At 41.5% G+C, this 22,715-nt stretch overlaps 1 protein-coding gene across 1 annotated transcript in view; it reads right to left on the reverse strand.

Moving 5' to 3' along the window:
* The window catches only part of DNAH9 (dynein axonemal heavy chain 9), a 346,411-nt gene extending 334,302 nt beyond the window's left edge, over nucleotides 1–12,109 (reverse strand). Inside the window, exon 1 of the mRNA XM_082272319.1 lies at nucleotides 11,735–12,109. Coding sequence (XP_082128445.1) covers nucleotides 11,735–12,091 — 357 coding nt within the window. The 5' untranslated portion in view covers nucleotides 12,092–12,109. The remainder of the gene's footprint in view (nucleotides 1–11,734) is intronic.
* Between the last annotated feature and the right edge of the window lie 10,606 nt (nucleotides 12,110–22,715).

A 22,715-nucleotide genomic window follows, 5' to 3' on the forward strand; every position in this document is an offset into this window, starting at 1 on the left:
GGGTTGCCACCTCATCCCTTTAAACCAGGACACATATTATTGACACAAATTATGTGACTGCTTAACCACTTTACGGCCGCTCACGGTGCCTCTACTGCGGCACAGTGGCTCGTTATCGTCCAGCGACGTAGTACTACGTCGCTGGACTCCTCCCCTTGTGGGCGGCGCTCGCGCGCCGCCGGAGGCTCGCTCCCGCTGTATTCATTCACAGCAGGAGTCGGGCCAGGGGAGTGGCGGCGGCGATCGCCGCTGCTCTTCCCCGATCGTCGGGGAATCGAGTTTGGAGATCCACCCGCTTGTGTAAACAGAGCGGGTGGATCTCCTCAGTGACAAACAGTGACAGATTGCAGGGTTCATCATAGCTGAACCTGCGATCTGTCCCTGTGTCACTCAGTCCCCTCCCCCCACACATGTCAGTAAGCACCAGGCATACATTAACCCCTCCCTCTCCAATAAATTTAACCCCTTCCCTGCCAGTGTCATTTTTACAGTAACAGTGCATATTTATAGCACTGATTACTGCAGTAATGTCACTGGTCCCCCCAAAAGTGTCAAAAAGGTCAGTCAAGGGTCCGATCTGTCCGCCGCAATGTCGCAGTCCCGTAAAAAGAAAAAAAAAAAAAACGCAGATCGCCGCCATTACTCGTTAAAAAAAAAAAACACCAAAAATGACAGAAATCTTTCCCTTAGTTAGTAAACGCAATAACTCTTTTGCGCAAACCAATCAAAATACGCTTATTGTGATTTTTTTTACCAAACATAGGTAGCAGAAAACAAATTGGCCAAAAATTTTGATTTTTACATTTTTTTGGGGGGGGAATTTCATATAAAAAAATGTGAAAAATATTGTTATTTTTTCTAAATTTACGCTCTTTTTTTGTTTATAGCGCAAAAAGTAAAAAGCGCACAGGTGATCAAATACCACCAAAAGAAAGCTCTGTTTGTGGGAAAAAAAGAACGTAAATTTTGTTTGGGTACCGTGTTGCACGACCGCGCAATTGTCAGTTAAAGTGGCACAGCGCCGAATCGCAAAAAGTGGCCTGGACGTAAGACAGCAAAATCCTCCGGTGGTAAAGTGGTTAAGGTGTTAATTAAACTCACTTGGTGCCTTATATCGGCCTCAGAACCTGTGTAATTAATATGTGTCCTGGATTAAAGCGATGAGGCGTCCACCCTAGTCCTTGGGTAGGTGCTTTTTAGTTCCAGCGCACAAAGCCAGCTCCATAAAGACATGGTTTGGTCGGTTTGGTGTGGAGGAACTCAAGTGTCCTCCACAAGGATCTGACCTTAACCTTACTAAACACCTTTGGGATGATTTGGATCGTTGATTGTGATCCAGGCCTTATAATTCAACATCAGTAGCTAACCTCAATGTTGCGCAATAATCCCTGGAGACAACCCCCAAAATCTTGGAGAAAGTCTTCCCAGAAGTATTCTAGCCACAAAGGGCAGCCAACTCCATCTTAATAGCCATGATATTGGAATGGGACGTCCAACAAGCTCAAAAGGGTGCGATGGTCAAAGTGTCGACCAACCTTTGACTACATAGTGCATATCGCTATCCTCATACATAACATGGCGGTCCTATGGCTGGATGTAGTCAATAGGCAGTGCGAGGAACAACATCCAACACACCATCCCAACCAATAGGAGATCAAATCAGAGCAAGATGGATTCCGAAGGCAGTCACTGCTACGGAGTCGTTTTATACCACAAAGTGCGATAACCCACTGCAGCCAATCACAATCCTCTTTCATGGACACAGTTACTGGACTTATGGCATTTCTCCATCCTAATATTTTCACCTCCTTCTGAAGTAACCCTCTGGTCCTCTGATTTGAGGGAACTTGAGGCCGCCGTCACCCTCTGCTGACAACCTGAAACCATTCAAATATCAAAAGGACAATTTAACCCCAGACGGTAACATGTAATTATTTATGACTTGACCCAGAAAGCCTTTATATCAGAAGATCATTTGGGTCAAAGCCTAATTAATGAAATTCAATATGCCAGCTGATTTGTATTCATTTCCCAGCCGGCGCTCCTCTGGGCCTGCAGAGTATCTGAAATAAAGACTCCGGGGCGACTGCAGGTCTGCAAGGAGAGATTTCCACATTCATCTAGAAGGAAAGTGGAATGGGGTAACTCTAGACGTCCTTATTATAACATGAAGCATTGTTGGAGCTTTTTTATTGCAATTAAGTAATGGAGTTAAGTTCTACAGAAAGAGGCCAATGGTCCGTTATGTGAGGACTCAAACAATGGGCATAGAACAGGCCAAATAACGGTAACAGGACCTGGAGTCTCCGAGAAGCCAAGGAGAACAATGCGGTGCCCCTGCTTCAGGGAAGGGGTGAACGGAGGGCTGCTGGGTGAGAATTATTACAGATTTCAGTAAAGGTCTCCCCAGCATTGGTATTAGCATTGATAATGATCATTTTTATATGTAACTTTTAATAAAGAAATTGTAATCTTCCAATAAAGGATCATTTTTCTGTAACACAATTATCCATGCTCCCGCCATATCTAAGCTGCATGCTCCATGGTGAGCGGCACAGCCCACACTACAAACACTCCCAGCTGGTCCTTTATTTCTGCATTTAAACAGAAAATCCCAATGATTCCTTTGCAGATAAAGGTTATTATGTGTTCCAACGATGGGCAGCCCAAAGAGAGATGGTCCAAAAACAGAACGGCCAAAGACAGGGTGCCCAAAAATATATTAACTAATGTTAGACTGCCCAAGGACAGATGGCCCAACAATGATTGGACCAGCAATGGATGGCCCAGGGATGGACGGTCCAAAGGTGGACGGTCCAAAGATAGACGGCCCAAGGATAGACGGTCCAAAGATAGACGGCCCAAGGATAGACGGCCCAAAGATAGACGGCCCAAAGATAGACGGCCCAAAGATAGACGGCCCAAAGATAGACGGCCCAAAGATAGACGGCCCAAAGATAGACGGCCCAAAGATAGACAGTCCAAAGATAGACGGCCCAAAGATAGACGGCCCAAGGATAGACGGCCCAAGGATAGACGGCCCAAAGATAGACGGCCCAAGGATAGACGGCCCAAGGATAGACGGCCCAAGGATAGACGGCCCAAAGATAGACAGTCCAAAGATAGACGACCCAAACATAGACAGTCCAAAGATAGACGGTCCAAAGATAGACGGCCCAAAGATAGACGGCCCAAAGATAGACGGCCCAAAGATAGACGGCCCAAAGATAGACGGCCCAAGGATAGACGGCCAAAAGGTGGACGGCCCAAGGGTGGACGGCCGAAAGATGGACAGCCCAAAGATGGACAGCTCAAAGATGGACGGCCCAAAGATGGACGGCCCAAAGATGGACGGCCCAAAGATGGACGGCCCAAAGATGGACGGCCCAAAGATGGACGGCCCAAAGATGGACGGCCCAAAGATGGACGGCCCAAAGATGGACGGCCCAAAGATGGACGGCCCAAAGATGGACGGCCCAAAGATGGACGGCCCAAAGATGGACGGCCCAAAGATAGACGGCCCAAGGATAGACGGCCCAAGGATAGACGGCCAAAAGATAGACGGCCCAAAGATAGACAGTCCAAAGATAGACGACCCAAACATAGACAGTCCAAAGATAGACGGTCCAAAGATAGACGGTCCAAAGATAGACGGTCCAAAGATAGACGGTCCAAAGATAGACGGCCCAAAGATAGACGGCCCAAAGATAGACGGCCCAAAGATAGACGGCCCAAAGATAGACGGCCCAAAGATAGACGGCCCAAAGATAGACGGCCCAAAGATAGACGGCCCAGTGGACGGCCCAAGGGTGGACGGCCGAAAGATGGACGGCCCAAAGATGGACGGCCCAAAGATGAACGGCACAAAGATGGACGGCCCAAAGATGGACGGCACAAAGATGGACGGCCCAAAGATGGACGGCCCAAAGATAAACGGCCCAAAGATAGACGGCCCAAGGATAGACGGCCCAAGGATAGACGGCCCAAGGATAGACAGCCCAAAGATAGACAGTCCAAAGATGGACGGCCCAAGGATGGACAACGATGGATGACCCAGCAATAGAATGGTCAAAGATGGGGTGCCCTATTTGGCCTTATTATTAATTTTGTATAGTGCTAGAAATCTTTTGCAGGAATACCATGGAAATGTATGGCTATCAAAGTGCATTGTGATTTGTTTTGTGTTTTTATATTATTTTTTACTTTTTCTCTGTTTACAGGGTGACAACGCTCGGTCCCTGTCTTCAATTGTACTCCTGTGTTGTCACCCTGTCACATGGCAGTCACATGTGTATTGCTATCTGCCCTACAGCGGTTTTGCTGCTACAGGGCAGCAGCTGTGTGCTGGATCACGTATATATATATATATACATGTGATCTTGCACTTACACCTGCAGGGGGCATGCGGGAGGTTATTGCCGCAGCAGAAACCAATCTGCGGATGCCGGGCACTCGATGTCCTCCAGCCCCCGCCGATCGTTGGCCAGAGACTCAAAACGGAGCTCTGACTATGTAAACAAGGCCGAGTTTCGTTCTGACAGGGGGGGGCAGGATGGATACTGTGTTTCTGCAAAGCAGGGGAAAAAAATCCAACTTCTCCCCTAGTAAAAGCAACACACACAGTACACAAACACTGGCTAGGCACACATTTAAAGCTTTGATCGCCCTAGATGTTAACAGCTTCCCTGTCAGGGTCATTAGTACAGTGACAGTGCATATTTTTAGCACTGATCACTGTATTAGTGTCACTGGTTCCTGCAAAGTGTCAGTTAGTGTCAGGATGTCCGCCACAATATCGCAGTCCCACTATAAGTCACCAATCGCTTCCAAAAATAAATAAAAATTCTATAAAAATATCCCATATATAGATGCTATACCTTTTGCGCAAACCAATCAATATACACTGAGTGGGATTTTTTTCACCAAAAATATGTAGCAGAATATATATTGGCCTAAATTGATGAAGAAATTAGATTTTTTTTTTTTCATTTTTTTATTGAATCTTTTTAGCAGAAAGTAAAAAAATATAGTTTTTTTTTGTTTTTTTTTTTGTTTTTTCAAAATTGTCTGTCTTTTTTTTTTTTATAGCGCAGAAAAACAAAAACTGCAAGGGGTGATCAAATACCACCAAAAGAAAAATCTATTTGTGGGAAAAAAAGGAAATCATTTTATTTTTATCGCACGACCACGCAATTATCATTTAAAATAACGCAGTGCTGTATCGCTAAAAAAGGCCTAGTCAGAAGGGGGAGTAAATCTTCCGGGGGTTTGGTACAGCATCGCACGACCACGCAATTATCATTTAAAGTAACGCAGTGCTGTATCGCTAAAAAAGGCCTAGTCAGGAAGGGGGGTAAATCTTCCGGGTGGGTCAAGTGGTTAATCACAATTGTAATGGCGGCTCACGAGTTCCAATCATGGATGTAAAAAAAGAAGAAAAAAAAAAAAAAGGTAGAACTGAAGGAATCTGGCGCTACAAAAGGTCATCGTGTGCAAACGTTGGACAGACTCGGTGAGGGACGATCGGCTGGGGTGGATTTTTAGTGATCGCTCATTATGGGTCATGGCGTGTTTTCCAAAGCAAATAACGCTTTGCAACATTGTAACTAAAAATATAAACTTCTGGTATTGCAATTCTATGGATTGAACAGGTATTGTGTATGAGATATCCTTCCAACAGGAAGCCAACACGATGAGCGATTGTCTTTAACCACTTGCCGACTGCCTAACGCCGATCTACGTCGGCAGTCAGCCCCTCACAGGCAAAGTGACGTAGGGCTACGTCACTAGCTTGTGAGGGTCTAGGGAGCGAGCGCGCGCCCCCGGAGGCGCGCTCCCGCGTGGTCACGGACCCCCCCGCGCGTGTGACCGGCGGACCCGATGTCCGCCGGTCACTCGGCGATCGGCGGGGGAGAGGGAGAATGTCAGGCAGCTTGTGTAAACAAGCCACCTGTCATTCTCATTGCTGTTAGGATACTGATCACTCGGATCTAGTATGTAGATCCGTTGATCAGTGTCCATACAGCTCAAGCCCCAGCCAATCACAGTAGAAAGCACGCCCCTAGGGATACACACAGCCCCTCCCTCCCAAATAAAGTTAACCCCTTCACTACCAGTGTATTTTTACAGTAACAGTGCATATATATAGCACTGATTACTGTAGAAATGTCACTGGTAACCCCAAAAGTGTCAAAAATGTCAGTCAAGGGTCCGATCTGTCCGCCCCAATGTCGCAGTACCGCAAAAAAAATCGCAGATCGCCGCCATTACACGTTAAAAAAAAAAACAACAAAAATGACAGAAATCTTTCCCTTTGTTAGTAAACGCGATAACTTTTGCGCAAACCAATCAAAATACGCTTTTTGCGATTTTTTTTACCAAACATAGGTAGCATAAAACAAATTGGCCGAAAAAGTAAAAAAATTTTGATTTTTAAATTTTTTTTTTGGGGAATTTCATATAAAAAAATGTGAAAAATATTGCTATTTTTGCAAAATTGACGCTCTTTTTTTGTTTATAGCGCGTGATCAAAAAATCACACAGGTGATCAAATACCACCAAAAGAAAGCTTTGTTTGTGGGAAAAAAAGGACGCCAAATTCGTTTAGGTACAGCGTCGCACGACCGCGCAATTGTCCGTTAAAGTCACGCAGTGCCGAATCGCAAAATACCCCCTGGTCGGAATGGGGGTAAAATCTTCCGGGGCTTAAGTGGTTAAAAAAAAAAATAAAAATATTTGTTATTTTTATTTTGATAATTTTATGGCCTGAAATTTAATTTAATTTATTATTATTTAACTGGCGTTCCTGTGATGAGAGGGAGGTCATTCTCATTTTTGACCACTAGATGTCATCTTATTGCAGTTAACCAGTTCTGGATCGGAAAGGTTTTACCCTCTTAATGACCAGGTCATTTTTTTGCGATTCGGCACTGCGTTACTTTACCGGAAAAATTGCGCAGTCATGTGACACCGTGCCAAAATAAAATTGATGTCTTTTTTTCCCCACAAATAGATCTTTCTTTTGGTGGTATTTGATCACCTGTGCAATTTTTTTTTTTTTTTTTTTTTACACTATAAACAAAAAAGAGCGACATTCTCTCTGGAATGATCACAGAGCGCCTGTGATCCTTCTATATAGGAACACAGGTCTCTATAATCATTTCACAAGTCCCTCCCCCATACAATTAGAATCACTCCCCTAGGCTCACACTGTTAACCCCTTCCCTGCCAGTGTCATTATTACAGTAACAGTGCATATTTATAACACTGATTACTGTAGTAATGTCACTGGTCCCCCCAAAAGTGTCAAAAATGTCAGTTAGGGGTACGATCCGTCCGCCGAAATGTCGCAGTCCCGCTAAAAATCGCAGATCGCTGCCATTACTCGTAAAAAAAATAAATAAATAAATAAAAATTAAATAAACCGTTCCCCTAGTTTGTAGATGCGATAACTTTTGCACAAACCAGTCAAAATACGCTTATTGTGATTTTTTTTTACCAAAAATATGTAGCAGAAAACAAATTGGCCTAAAAGGATGAAAAATGTTGATTTTTTTAATTTTTTTTTTTGGGGGGGGGGGGGGGGAGGATGTTATCCAGTATCTCTCAAAAGTGAGTACACCCCTCACATTTTTGTAAATATTTTATTCTATCTTTTCATGTGACAACACTGAGCCCCCGTTCACACTGGGGCGACCTGTCAGGCGACGTCGCCGTAGGTCGCCTTCCATACAGAAGCTATGGACCCGTTCTAATAGGAGCGACACAAGTCGCTCCGACTTAGAAAAAGGGTCCGGAGCTTCCTTGGGGCGACCCGGAGTGACCTGCATTGACTTCAATGTTATGAAGTCCGTGCTGTGAGGTCGCCCCGGGAAGTAGCGTCGCCCCAGTGTGAACGGGGCCTTAAGAAATGACACTTTGCTACAATGTAAAGTAGTGAGTGTACAGCTTGTATAACAGTGTAAATTTGCTGTCCCCTCAAAATAACTCAACACACAGCCATTAATGTCTAAACCACTGGCAACAAAAGTGAGTACACCCCTACGTGATAATGTCTAAATAAGTCCCAAATAGCCATTTTCCCTCCCCCCGTGTCATGTGACTCGTTAGTGTTACAAGGTCTCAGGTGTGAATGGGGAGCAGGTGTGTTAAATTTGGTGTTATTGCTCTCACTCATACTGGTCACTGGAAGTTTAACATGACACCTCATGGCAAAGAATTCTCTGAGGATCTGAAAAAAAGAATTGTTGCTCTACATAAAGATGGCCTAGGCTATAAGAAGATTGCCAAGACTCTGAAACTGAGCTGCAGCACAGTGGCCAAGACCATACAGCAGTTTAACAGGACAGGTTCCACTCAGAACAGGCCTCGTCATGGTCCACCAAAGAAGTTGAGTGCCGTGCTCAGCGTCATATCCAGAGGTTGTCTTTGGGAAATAGACGTATGAGTGCTGTCAGCATTGCTGCAGAGGTTGACGGGGTGGGGGGGTCACCCTGTCAGTGCTCAGACCATACGCCGCACACTGCATCAAATTGGTCCGCATGGCTGTCGTCCCAGAAGGAAGCCTCTTCTAAAGATGATGCACAAGAAAGCCCGCGGTTTGCTGAAGACAAGCAGACTAAGGACATGGATTACTGGAACCATGTCCTGTGGTCTGATGAGACCAAGATAAACTTATTTGGTTCAGATGGTGTTAAGCATGTGTGGCGCCAACCAGGTGAGGAGTACAAAGACAAGTGTGTCTTGCCTACAGTCAAGCATGGTGGTGGGAGTGTCATGGTCTGGGGCTGCATGAGTGCTGCCAGCACTGGGGAGCTACAGTTCATTGAGGGAACCATGAATGCCAACATGTACTGTGACATACTGAAGCAGAGCATGATCCCCTCCCTTCAGAGACTGGGCCGCAGGGCAATATTCCAACATAACGACCCCAAACACACCTCCAAGATGACCACTGCCTTGGTAAAGAAGCTGAGGGTAAAGGTGATGGAATGGCCAAGCATCTCTCCAGACCTAAACCCTATTGAGCATCTGTGGGGATCCTCAAACGGAAGGTGGAGGAGCGCAAGGTCTCTAACATCCACCAGCTCTGTGATGTCATCATGGAGGAGTGGAAGAGGACTCCAGTGGCAACCTGTGAAGCTCTGGTGAACTCCATGCCCAAGAGGGTTAAGGCAGTGCTGGAAAATAATGGTGGGCACACAAAATATTGACACTTTGGGCCCAATTTGGACATTGTCACTTAGGGGTGTACTCACTTTTGTTGCCAGCGGTTTAGACATTAATGGCTGTGTGTTGAGTTATTTTGAGGGGACAGCAAATTTACACTGTTATACAAGCTGTACACTCACTACTTTACATTGTAGCAAAGTGTCATTTCTTCAGTGTTGTCACATGAAAAGATAGAATAAAATATTCACAAAAATGTGAGGGGTGTACTTACTTTTGTGATATACTGTATTACATTCCCCCAAAAAAAAAAAAAAAAAAAAAAAATGTAAAAATCAAAATTTTTTGTTTTAGGCCAATTTGTTTTCTGCTACATATTTTTGGTAAAAAAAAAAAAAAAAAAAATCGCAATAAGCGTACATTGATTGGTTTGCACAAGTTATCGCGTCTATTAACTAGGGGAAAGATTTGTCATTTTTATTTATTTATTTTTTTTTTTTTAGTATAGAATGGCGGCGATCTGCGATTTTTAGCAGGACTGCGACATTGTGGCGGACAGATCGGACCCCTAACTGACAATTTTGACACTTTTTTTTTGGGGGGGGGGGGGGGCAATAATAAAATATTGACAAAAATGTGAGGGGTGTACTTACTTTTGTGAGATATTGTATGGCTGAGGCTGAGGGCCGTAGACTTCAATGTTAACCCTCAAAAGCTGCATGAAGATCGCACCTGAATGTTTTACACGCAACAGTTGTTCCGACTTTGCAGGGGAGCGACAAGTCACAGCCAAGTCGCACCCATCCAAAGTTGCACCAAAGGGTGACAGCTGTGCGGCTTCATGCACAGATGCCTATTGAAGTCGCACCCGAAATCGCCGAAAGAAGGGCAGGAACTACTTTTTTTCGAATTGGTGCAGCACGGGTTGGAACAGTGCCGATTGCCAGCAGTAGGGTGCAGGACCCTGTACTGGAAACGAATCGCATGGGTGTTGATGTCAATGCGATCCGATTCTGTCAATCGCACTGCATTTTGAAAACCGTTTTGGGGTGCCGTTAACACGGACCCCCGCTGCGACTTGCATGAATGGCGTGTGATTTCAATGCAGTGCGGGAAACGCACAGAATCTGCTGCATTTTCCAGCACCGCGTATATGTGGAGTGCCATAAACTTCAATGTTAACCATCAAAAGTTGCATGAAAGTCGCACCTGAATGTTATACAATGCAACAGCTGTCCATTATCACTGGTGAAAGCCAAAGTCGTATCCAAGTTGCACCCATCCAAAGTTGCATCAAAGTTGCAATCTAAGGCCCCTTTCACACTTGTATAACCTGAAAGTAATGCGACTTTGACACAATTTTGATGTGACTTGTAGCAATGCCTGTGTAATCCTGAGGTCTATGGACCTCAAGTCGCATCAAAGTCGGACCAAAGTAGTGCAGGGACAACCTTAAAGTCGCACAGATATGAATGGTTGAAAATCATGGGATGCGACTTTGCAGTCCCAAGTCGCAGGAAAAGTCGCACAAGCGTGAAAGGGGCCTAAAGTTGGTGCAGCTTTGGAGCCGTGCAAGTGTGAACAGAGCCTAACCCTCAAAAGTTGCATGAAAGTCGCACCTGAATGTTTTAAAATGCAACAGTTGTCCAATATTGCTGGTCAAGGCCGTATCCAAGTTGCACCAATCCAAAGTTGCATCAAAGTTGCACCAAAATTGCACTCTAAGGCCCCTTACACACTTGTATAACCTGAAAGTCATGTGACTTTGATGCAGTTTTGATATAACTTGAAGCAATGCCTGTGTAATCTATAGGTCGATGGACCTCAAGTTGCATCAAAGTCGGACCAAAGCAGTGCAGGGACTATTTTAAAGTCGCACAGATATGAATGGTTGGAAATCATGGGGTATGACTTGTCATGCGACTTTGCAGTCCCAAGTAGCAGGACAAGTCACACAAGTGTGAAAAGGGGCCTTAAATTTGGAGCAGCGTTGGAGTCCTACAAGTGTGAATAGAGCCTAACCCTCAAAGGTTGCATGAAAGTCGCACTGGAATGTTTTACAATGCAACAATTGTCCAATATTGCTGGTCAAAGCTGTATCCAAGTTGCATCAAAGTTGCACCAAAATTGCACTCTAAGGCCCCTTTCACACTTGTATAACTTGAAAGTCATGCGACTTTGATGCAATTTTGATATAACTTGAAGCAATGCCTGTGTAATCTATAGGTCTATGGACCTCAAGTTGCATCAAAGTCGGACCAAAGTAGTGCAGGGACTATTTTCAAGTCGCACAGATATGAACGGTACTCATTGGAAATCATGGGGTACGACTTGTCATGCGACTTTGCAGTCCCAAGTCGCAGGACAAGTCGCACAAGTGTGAAAAGGGGCCTTAAATTTGGAGCAGCGTTGGAGTCCTACAAGTGTGAATAGAGCCTAACCCTCAAAAGTTGCATGAAAGTCGCACCTGAATGTTTTACAATGCAACAGTGGGTCTGACTTTGCGACAAGTCCCATCCAAGTCGCACCCATCCAAAGTTGCACTCCAAATCTGAGGAGGACTTACCTCTTCCACCAGGACGGAGAGCTGGTCCAGGGGGGTGTAGGAGAGGCTCCCAAACACCAAGCCGCTCCTGATGGTGTCGGGGGTCAGGGCGCCGGCGCTCTTCTTCACGAAGTACACGGCCTTGTTCTTGGTGGCGCCGGGGAAGTCCAGCGCCGGGACCAGCAGCCCGGCCGGGTTCAGGGACACCACCAGCGCCGGGCAGTCGCCCTTCTCCAGAAAGTCCTGCAGGACGGCTTTGTTCTCCTCGCTGGAGACGCATTTCTGCCAGCGGTCCGCCTTCAGCCGCAGCGCCTTCAGAACGTATTCTTCGATGAACTGCAGTCGCTTATCGGTCGCCTTCACCGGCGCCTCGTCCATCCTGAGCTGAGATTTGTAACGCTGTGCCGGGGAGAAGACTGAGAGGCTGCCTTGGCTCAGCACCTTCTCCTCTCCCCCGGCTGCTATGGAAACTCTGTTTGTGTTCAACAAGTTGCAGAGACTTGCAGTTACTGCTGGGACAATGGCCGTCTCCCCGAGGGGGGGGGGGGGGGTTAGGTTACCGCTACACTCCAAACTCTGTAACCACACACACGCCGTGATTGACTCGTCCGACCGGTATGGGCTGCCGAGCGCCAGGGGGGCAACCATACCGGGGGGGGCATTCATTATTATCAGGGACTCTGCGTGCAAATCTCAGGATGAGCGTAGCGTCTTTCAGCGTTTTTATGCTCAATTTCCCCTTTTATATACACAGAGCTTATTGTATCCAATAGAGAAACCGATCTCCTGTTGAATCATTTGATGCCAGGTTTTTCTAGCTTGCCTTTTTTTTTTTTCCCTGCAAATACACAGCGTGTTCCCGCATCGCATCCACACTGCCATATGCGATACGCTGGGGGTGTCAATTAAAAGTTAACGACACCCCCAGATCAGATCGCATATGGCAGTGCGATCTGTAAGTTCGTAAGTGAAGCACCATGCAATCTGATTCTGCTGCGGACCAAAAAAAAAAGGTTCCTGTACATGTTTTAGTGCGATTGCGGTGCGAATTCAGTCATACAAAGTGTATGGCTGAAATTTGCACCGCACAGAGATCGCATGTGATTTTAGGAGCGGTGCGCTCCGAATTACATGCGATCTCTGTGATCGCAGAAATGTGAAGCGGCACTTACTCTTGAAATTCATTCCTTATCATTTATTTATTTTTTTGTTAGGGTAAGGGGTTAGAGTCAGGGTTAGATTTTTTTTTTGTTAGGGTGTTATTACTTTTACTACTAATATTATTATTATTATTATTATTATTATTATTAATAATAATAATAATAATAATAATAATAATAATAAATGAATAAATAAACGTAAAATAAATAGACAAATAAATTCAATAAATGAATACTTTGTAATAATAAATACATAGTTAACCCCTAACCTTAGGGCATAACCCTTACATAAAATAAATAAATCAATAATAACATTAAAATAATAATAAATAACTAAACACCCGAACATAAAAAAACACAACTATTTTATTATTATTAATATTAATAATAATAATAATAATAATAAATGAATAAATAAATGTAAAATAAATAGACAAATAAATTCAATAAATGAATACTTTGTAATAATAAATACATAGTTAACCCCTAACCTTAGGGCATAACCCTTACATAAAATAAATAAATAATAATAACAATAAAATAATAATAAATAACTAAACACCCGAACATAAAAAAACACAACTATTTTATTATTATTATTAATAATAATAATAATAAATGAATAAATAAATGTAAAATAAATAGACAAATAAATTCAATAAATGAGTACTTTGTAATAATAAATACTAACCTTAGGGCATAACCCTTACAAAAAAATAATAACAATAAAATAATAATAAATAACTAAACACCCTAACATAAAAAACACAACCATTTTTTTATTATTATTATTTTATTATTATTATTATTAATAATAATAATAATAATAATAATAATAATAATAATAATAATAAATTAATAAATAAATGTCAAATAAATACACAAATAAATCCAATACATGAATACTTTGTAATAATAAATACATAATTAACCCCTAACCTTAGGGCATAACCCTTACAAAAAAAAATAATAATAATAATAATAATAACAACAACAACAATAAAATAATAATAAATAACTAAACACCCTAACATAAAAAACACAATTAATTTATTATTAATTATAATAATAAATGAATAAATAAATGTCAAATAAATACACAAATAAATTCAATAAATGAATACTTTGTAATAATAAATACATAATTAACCCCTAACCCTAGGGCATAACCCTTACAAAAAATAATAATAATAACAATATAATAATAATAAACACCCTAACATAAAAAAACACATTTTATTATTATTATTAATAATAATAATAATAATAATAAATAAATGTCAAATAAATACACAAATAAATTCAATAAATGAATACTTTGTAATAATAAATACATAATTAACCCCTAACCTTAGGGCATAACCCTTACATAAAATAAATAAATAATAATAACAATAAAATAAATAACTAAACACCCTAACATAAAAAAACAATTATTTTATTATTCATAATAATAAATGAATAAATGTAAAAAAAATACACAAATAAATTCAATAAATGAATACTTTGTAATAATAAATACATAATTAAACCCTAACCTTAGGGCATAACCCTTACAAAAAAAATAAATAATAATAATAACAACAATAAAATAATAATAAATAACTAAACACCCTAACATAAAAAAACACAACTATAATAAATAAATGTCAAATAAATACACAAATAAATTCAATAAATGAATACTTTGTAATAATAAATACATAATTAACCCCTAACCTTAGGGCATAACCCTTACATAAAATAAATAAATAATAATAATAATAATAATAATAATAATAATAACAATAAAATAATAATAAATAACTAAACACCCTAACATAAAAAACACAATTATTTTATTATTAATAATAATAAATGAATAAATAAATGTAAAAAAAATACACAAATAAATTCAATAAATGAAAACTTTGTAATAATAAATACATAATTAACCCCTAACATTAGGGCATGACCCTTACAAAATAATAAATAAATAATAACAATAAAATAATAATAACTAAACACCCTAACGTAAAAAAAACAATTATTTTATTATTAATAATAAATTAATACTGTCAAATAAATACACAAACTCAATAAATGAATAATTTGTAATAAATACATAATTAACCCCTAACCTTAGGGCATAACCCTTACAAAAAAATAAAAATAAATAAATAATAATAACAATAAAATAATAATAACTAAACACCCTAACATAAAAAAAAACTATTTTATTATTAATAACAATAAATGAATAAATAAATGGCAAATAAATACACAAATAAGTTCAATAAATGAATACTTTGTAATAATAAATACATAATTAACCCCTAACCTTAGGGCATAACCCTTACAAAAAAAAAAATAATAATAATAACAGCAATAAAATAATAACTAAACACCCTAACATAAAAAACACAATTATTTTATTATTAATAATAATAAATGAATAAATAAATGTCAAATAAATACACAAATAAATTCAATAAATGAATACTTTGTAATAATAAATACATAATTAACCCCTAACCTTAGGGCATAACCCTTACAAAAAAAAATATAATAATAACAATAAAATAATAATAAATAACTAAACACCCTAACATAAAAAACACAACTATTTTAATGATAATAATAATAATAATAAATTAATAAATAAATAGACAAATAAATTTTAATAAATGAATACTTTGTAATAATAAATACATAATTAACCCCTAACCTTAGGGCATAACCCTTACAAAAAAAAAATGATAATAATAATAGCAACAATAAAATAATAATAAATAACTAAACACCCTAACATAAAAAAACGCAACTATTTTAATAATAATAATAAATTAATGAATAAATAAATGTAAAATAAATAGACAAATAAATTCAATAAATTAATACTTTTTAATAATAAATACATAGTTAACCCCTAACCTTAGGGCATAACCCTTACAAAAAAAAAAAGAAAATAATAATAATAATAACAATAAAATAATAATAAGAAGGGGGGGGGAGTAGAAGAGAATTCAAATATATATATAATTATGACAACTGGCACATATATAACGTAGGTACAACCATACAAATCCACATATAATTTTATTGTTATAATAGCCAGTTGTTACATAAAGAAATAAGGGGTAGGGGGGAAGTTTGGGATTTTGCATGAGGTGTGTAAAGATGATTGGTGCTTGAACAGGTAAATTAATACGGATTCTTAAGGTGGGTCTCGCATGATAGTATAAAAGCAATTTAATAAATATTGTTTTGATCAACATACATAAAATGACATCATGGCATGTTTGTAAGTGGTACAACAGATAAGTGATATAATAACAGACCAAATATATTCATATATATATACATATAGAGAGGCTGACTGGTTGTAGACTGAACGTGGACTTACGTGGAAGTGTTGTCATTTCCCGGTTATTTACTTTGTTACACCTATGAATATTTCTCCCTACAAATGTTGTCATGTGGACTCCTTGGGCCACCGTCGGGTTCGGGGGACTGCAATGCAGTGCGGGGGTCTTTCCCTCTCCCCACCCAGGTCAGGCGCGTGGGGGGGGGGGTGGAGTGGACCCATACACTCTGCATCAGCGCCATGTATCCGTGTGACGTCATATTTTGGCGCCATTACGTCGTCATGTGACTAACCATTATCACTCATATACAGGAGGGTTTAGACGCCGCATTCTTGGATGACTGGTGATCACCCATGGCGCGGCTTTCACCCCTCTTGCGAGCAGCATATGGCGTTGGAAGCTGACCCCGGCCGTAACTGGGTACTCTTCACTATCTATCAATCTATCTTTGTATTGACACCCCCAGCAATTCGCATATGGCAGTGTGAACTGCTTGCGAGTTGAGTGGATTTGCAGGTTTCCCGCATCTCATATGTGTGAACCGGGACTAACACTGGTCTAGATCAGCGTTTTTCAACTAGGGTGCTGCGGCACCCTGGTGTGCCTCCTGGGTTCTTCAGGGTTGCCTTGGCAAAATGCCTATAAATTGCAACTGCCAGTGTCATTATTACAGTAACAGAGCATATTTATAGCACTGATTACTGTAGTAATGTCACTGGTCCCCCCAAAAGTGTCCAAAATGTCAGTTAGGTGTCCGATCTGTCCGCCGCAATGTCGCAGTCCTGCTAAAAAAAAAAAAAAAAAAAAAAAAAAATCGCTGCCATTCCTTGTAAAAAAAAGAAATCAATAAACATGACATAAATCTTTCCCCTAGTTTGTAGAAGCGATACATTTTGCACAAACCAATCAAAATACGCTTATTGGGATTTTTCTTTTACCAAAAATATGTAGCAGAATACAAATTGGCCTAAAATGTTAAAAAAAATTTAGATTTTTAACCACTTACCGCAAAGTGACGTATATTTACGCCGGCAGACTTTGCGGGGTTATACCGGGGTGATGCCTCTAGCTATAGCACCATTCCGGTACCGTGGTTCAGAGCCGACGGTCGGCTTTCCGTCGGTAATGACCGATGCGGCTCGGGAGCCGCTCGATCGTTACCCGGGTGAGTGGGAGGGGACGTCCCCCTCCCGTGACTTTGCCCGGGCCTCCCATCCCACCGGGAGACCTGAGCACCCAGCCGGCACGTCCGCCGGTCCCGGTCTAAGCCGGAAACGGCATTGATCGGGTCTCCGATGACGTAACCCGGAGGTGGCGTCCATGACGTCACTTCCGGGTTACTGTGCTGCAAAAGGCGACAGATTTAAAAACCGTCTGTATGCAAAAACGCCATTTTCAGCGTTTTGCATACATGGAAGTGCAGTGGAGAGGTTTGGGGTCTTTTAGACCCTCGATCCCTCCATAAAGTGTACTTGTCACTGCATATGGGTGTCACAAGGGATGTTTACATTACAGTGACAGCAATAAAAGTGATCAGATTTTTTATTTTTTTTTTAAAACCTGTAATAAAGTTAAAAAAAAAATAAAATAAATAGGAAAAAAAAAAATTGTAGCCGCCCCCGTCACCGTTAGCTCGCGCACGAAATAAAACGTATACGGAAGTCGAGGCGCGAATGAAATCGCTGTTCAAACGACACGTGCAAGGTATCGCCGCGATCGCCAGAGCGTGAGCAATAATAAAAAAAAACAGAGCTACACTCTAACTCTAAACTGGTAACCGTTAAAAAAAATTTAAAGCGTCACCTATTGAGATTTCTATTGACCGTAGTTTGTCGCCATTCCACGGGTGTGCGCAATTTTAAACCGTAACATGTTGGGTATCTATTTACTCGGCGTGACATCATCTTTCACAATATACAAATAAAATGGGCTAACTTTACTGTTTAGTATTTTTTAAATGCAGTGAAATGTGATTTTTCATAATTTTTCCAAAAAAATTGAGTTTTAAAGATCGCTGCGCAAATACCGCGTGACAAAAAATATTGCAATGACCGACATTTTATTCTCCAGAGTCTTTGCTAAAAAAAATATATATCATGTTTGGGGGTTCAAAGTAGTTTTCTAGGAAAAAATACTGATTTTAACTTGTAAACAAAAAGTGTCCGAAATAGGGCTGGGGCTTAAGTGGTTAATGTTTTTTTTTTTTTTTTTGGGGGGGGGGGGGGAATGTTATATAGCAGAATGTGAAAAATATATATATATATATTTTTTTTTCAGAATTTTCGCTCTTTTATTGTTTATAGCGCAAAAAATAAAAACCGCACAGGTGATCAAATACCACCAAAAGAAATCTCTATTTGTGGGGGGGGGGGGGGGACGGCATTGATTTTATTTGGGTACAGCATCGCACGACCGCGCAATTTTCTGTTAAATTAACGCAGTGCTGAATCACAAAATAGGGCCTGGTCATTAAGGGGGCAAATCCTTTCCGGTCTTAAAGTGGATAAAGCGGACCGCAGAAGTGTTAATAATCCATCAATAATGATTGCTATCCGGCTGATGGATTATTGATGGATTATTATTACTATTTTCACCATTTATTTATTCATTTATATAGATCTGATTATTTATTTTATCAAATTTTTTGGTAGTTTTTTCACTATTTTTGACATGCTGCCATAACCTCGGTTTTTAACGTCAAAGTACCCAACGTAAAACTGCGGTGGGCGGCCCTTCAGTGGTTAAATGAAAATCGTACAATCTGGCGTTGTACGAGAAAAATTTCCGTGTTTGTCCCTTCGGGAAATTTTGGAGGAAAATTGCGTACTAACGATCAGATTATCGCACCATTGCTTGGAAAGCGCTATTTTTCTATGCCATTTTTGTACGCCATTGTGATTGTGTGTATGGGGGGTTTAAAGTCACTTACCTGCCAGAACTCCTCATCCTTGTGATCTGATGTGCTCCATCACAGGTGATCTCATCAGTGCAGGTGCGGGTCTCTGATTGGCTCACCTGCACGGTGATCTCACAGCCTGGGGGATGGGGGAAGGTTAAAGTGACACTGATGCCTTGTTCATAGGGCTGTGGTTCCCCCATGGAGATGCATGTGTGTTCACGATGTACCCGGGGGGGGGGGGCAAATGGGACAAATGCCCCAAATGCCCCCTGGGCTGCTCTGATGCCCCATAAAAAGTCTGCAACAGACATGCCTAAAGGATTCCTGATAAAGAGAAGTAAAAATTCCCCACCTACTGAGTGCTGGATGAAGACAAGGAAAAAGCAGGCAGTCCCCATCATGTCAGTTGGGACGCAGCTGCTGCTCCCAGTCTAATATTTGTGTGCGGCTGCGACCGTAGACGGGGTGAGTCCAGGCCAGGGTCAGCATTTCTTTGGAGTTCTGGCCGCAGGTAATCGTCCGAGTGTGGCTGCGTCCAGAGGAGGCGTATCTCTGCCTCTGAATGTAAACTATCCGCAGAGCTGCGTCTGTGTAAGTGCCGGTTCACACATATGCGATGCGGGAACCCTGCGAATCCACTGCGGGTTCCCACATCGCACTCAAATCGCAAGCAGTTTACACTGCCGTATGCAAATCGCTGGGGGGGGGTGTCAATATAAAGTTGACACCCCCAGATCAGTTCACTTATCGCAGTGAGAACTGTCAGTACAGCCATGAATCGGATCGCATAGGTGTGAACAGCCATGCAATCCAACTCTGGTGCGGACTCAAAAAAAGGGTCCTGTGCGTGTTGTGTCCAAATGCGATGCGAATTCAGCCATGCAATCTGTATGCTGTATGGCTGAATTTGCATTGCACAGACATTGCATGTGATTTGCAGAGCAGTGCGCCCTGAATCACATGCGATGTCTGCAGGGCTGCTGATAGAAAACACAGTACAGCCTACCTGGCAAAAACAACATTTTCACAAAAAAATATACTAAAATCGTTCTTAGAGGATGCAAAAATAACAAAGAAGCCGTGTGAATTGGCCCTTTTATATATTTTTTTTTTTTATTATTTTTTACTGTTTTTTTTTTAAAAAAATGCTTAAATATTTAAAAATTATTTTATTTTACATTTGTCTTTATTTATTTTTTACAATATTTTTATTTTTACAGCACAGAGAAGCTTGTAGCTTCCGTGGGGGGCGCAGCGCCTATGGCGCCTATGTCTGTGTCTCTCCCTGCAGCAGCTGAAAGCCGGCTGGAGAGAAATTGGTTTTCAGCAGAGAGCAGCACAGGTTGCTTTTCAGCCCCCTACAGGAGGACTGGTGGTTCCCCCACCCCTATCAACGGCCCTGGATGTCTGTCATCCCACTGATGTGAATGGGGACTAATTGTAGCCTCGGGTACGCGGGGGACGCGCCCCGATGGGTGACACCCGGGGTCTTGGTGTGGGTGGAAGGCACAGGCGCGCCATCCAGCCCTACTGGTGGCAGTCTGTAAAACTCTGGGAGGTTGGATGCTGGGTCCCCCCCCCCCCCTCATCAACCAGGACACACATTAATTATGCAGGTTCTGTGGCTGATTAACCACTTCTAGACTGGAAGATTTGCCCCCCCCCCCAGGCCATTCAGCACTGTTACTTTAACGGACAATTGCACGGTCGTGTGACGCTAAATAAAATTGATTTTCTTTTTTTTCTCCACAAATAGAGATTTCTTTTGGTGGTATTTGATCACATGTGCGATTTTTTTTTTTTTTTTTTTTTTTTTTTTTTTTTTTTTTTTTTTTTTGCGCTATAAACAAAAAAAGTGACAATTCTGAAAAAAATAAAAAATATATATATTTTTCACTTTCTGCTATATAACCTGACTCCCCACACCCCCCCCCCCTCCCCCCAAAAAAATAAAAAAGTAAAAATCTATTTTTTTTATCATTTTAGGCCAATTTGAATTTTGCTACATATTTTTGGCTTAAAAAAATCCCATTAGGCATGATTTGATTGGATGGCGCAAAAGTTATTGCGTCTACAAACTAGGGGAAAGATTGTTGGTCATTTTTTTTTATTCTTACTAGTAATGGCAGCGATCATCGATTTTTTTTTTTTTTTTTTTTTTTTTTTTTTTTTTTGCGGGACTGTGACATTGTGGTGGACAGATCGGACCCCTAACTGACACTTTTGGGGGGACCAGTGACGTTACTACAGTAATCAGTGCTATAAATATGCACTGTTACTGTAATAATAACACCGGCAGGGAAAGGGTTAACCCATGGGCGATCAAAGGGTTAAGTGTGAGCCTAGGTGGTGTTTTCTAACTGTGAGGGGGATGGGCTTGTGAAATCAACACAGAGAACTGTGATCCTAAATAGGAGGATCACAGGCGCTCTGGGTTGATACCTGAGAGAACGGTCAGCTGTGTTTACAACAGCAGGCCACCGTTCTCTCTTCACAGGGAGCGATTGCAGGGTGCCCGGATGGAATCGCGGCCAGCGGCCCGCGCCTTTGCTTTCTCACTGTCGAGCGCCCACCGGGGCGGTATAGGTAAGGCGATTTACAGAAACCTGCCGCTGTATGACTGCGGCGGCTGGTCAGCAAGTGATTAAGGTGGTAATAAAACTCACGTAGTGCCTTATTTGCATTATATCGGCCTCAGATCCGGGTAATTATTATCTGTCCTGGTGTAAAGGGATGAGGTGACAACCCTAGCTGGATGGTGAATGCCCCGAAACATGAGACTTTTTGTTGGGGCCGCCCCTCATGGCTGCCATGTACAGCACTGTTGGACAATAACAATGCACTGGGGGTTGCTTATGGATGTCAGGCACAGTAATGTTAGGGGGGGGGGGGGGGGCCTCATGGCTGCTAGACTGGGATTGCTGGGACTTGTAGTTCTGTATTGGCTGTGTGCTGGTATATAATCGCTGGGACTTGTAGTTCTGTATTGGCTGTGTGCTGGTATATAATCGCTGGGACTTGTAGTTCTGTATTGGCTGTGTGCTGGTATATAATCACTGGGATCACTGGGACTTGTAGTTCTGTATTGGCTGTGTGCTGGTATATAATCACTGGGATCGCTGGGACTTGTAGTTCTGTATTGGCTGCATGCTGCTATCTGAACACTGGGATTGCTGGGACTTGTAGTTCTGTATTGGCTGTGTGCTGGTATATAATCGCTGGACTTGTAGTTCTGTATTGGCTGTGTGCTGGTATATAATCACTGGGATCACTGGGACTTGTAGTTCTGTATTGGCTGTGTGCTGGTATATAATCACTGAGATCACTGGGACTTGTAGTTCTGTATTGGCTGTGTGCTGGTATATAATCACTGGGATCACTGGGACTTGTAGTTCTGTATTGGCTGTGTGCTGGTATATAATCACTGGGATCACTGGGACTTGTAGTTCTGTATTGGCTGTGTGCTGGTATATAATCACTGGGATCGCTGGGACTTGTAGTTCTGTATTGGCTGTGTGCTGGTATATAATCACTGAGATCACTGGACTTGTAGTTCTGTATTGGCTGTGTGCTGGTATATAATCGCTGGGACTTGT

Source organism: Pelophylax lessonae (assembly GCF_965119305.1).
Source record: "Pelophylax lessonae genome assembly, chromosome: 11".
Classification (NCBI taxonomy): Eukaryota; Metazoa; Chordata; class Amphibia; order Anura; family Ranidae; genus Pelophylax; species Pelophylax lessonae.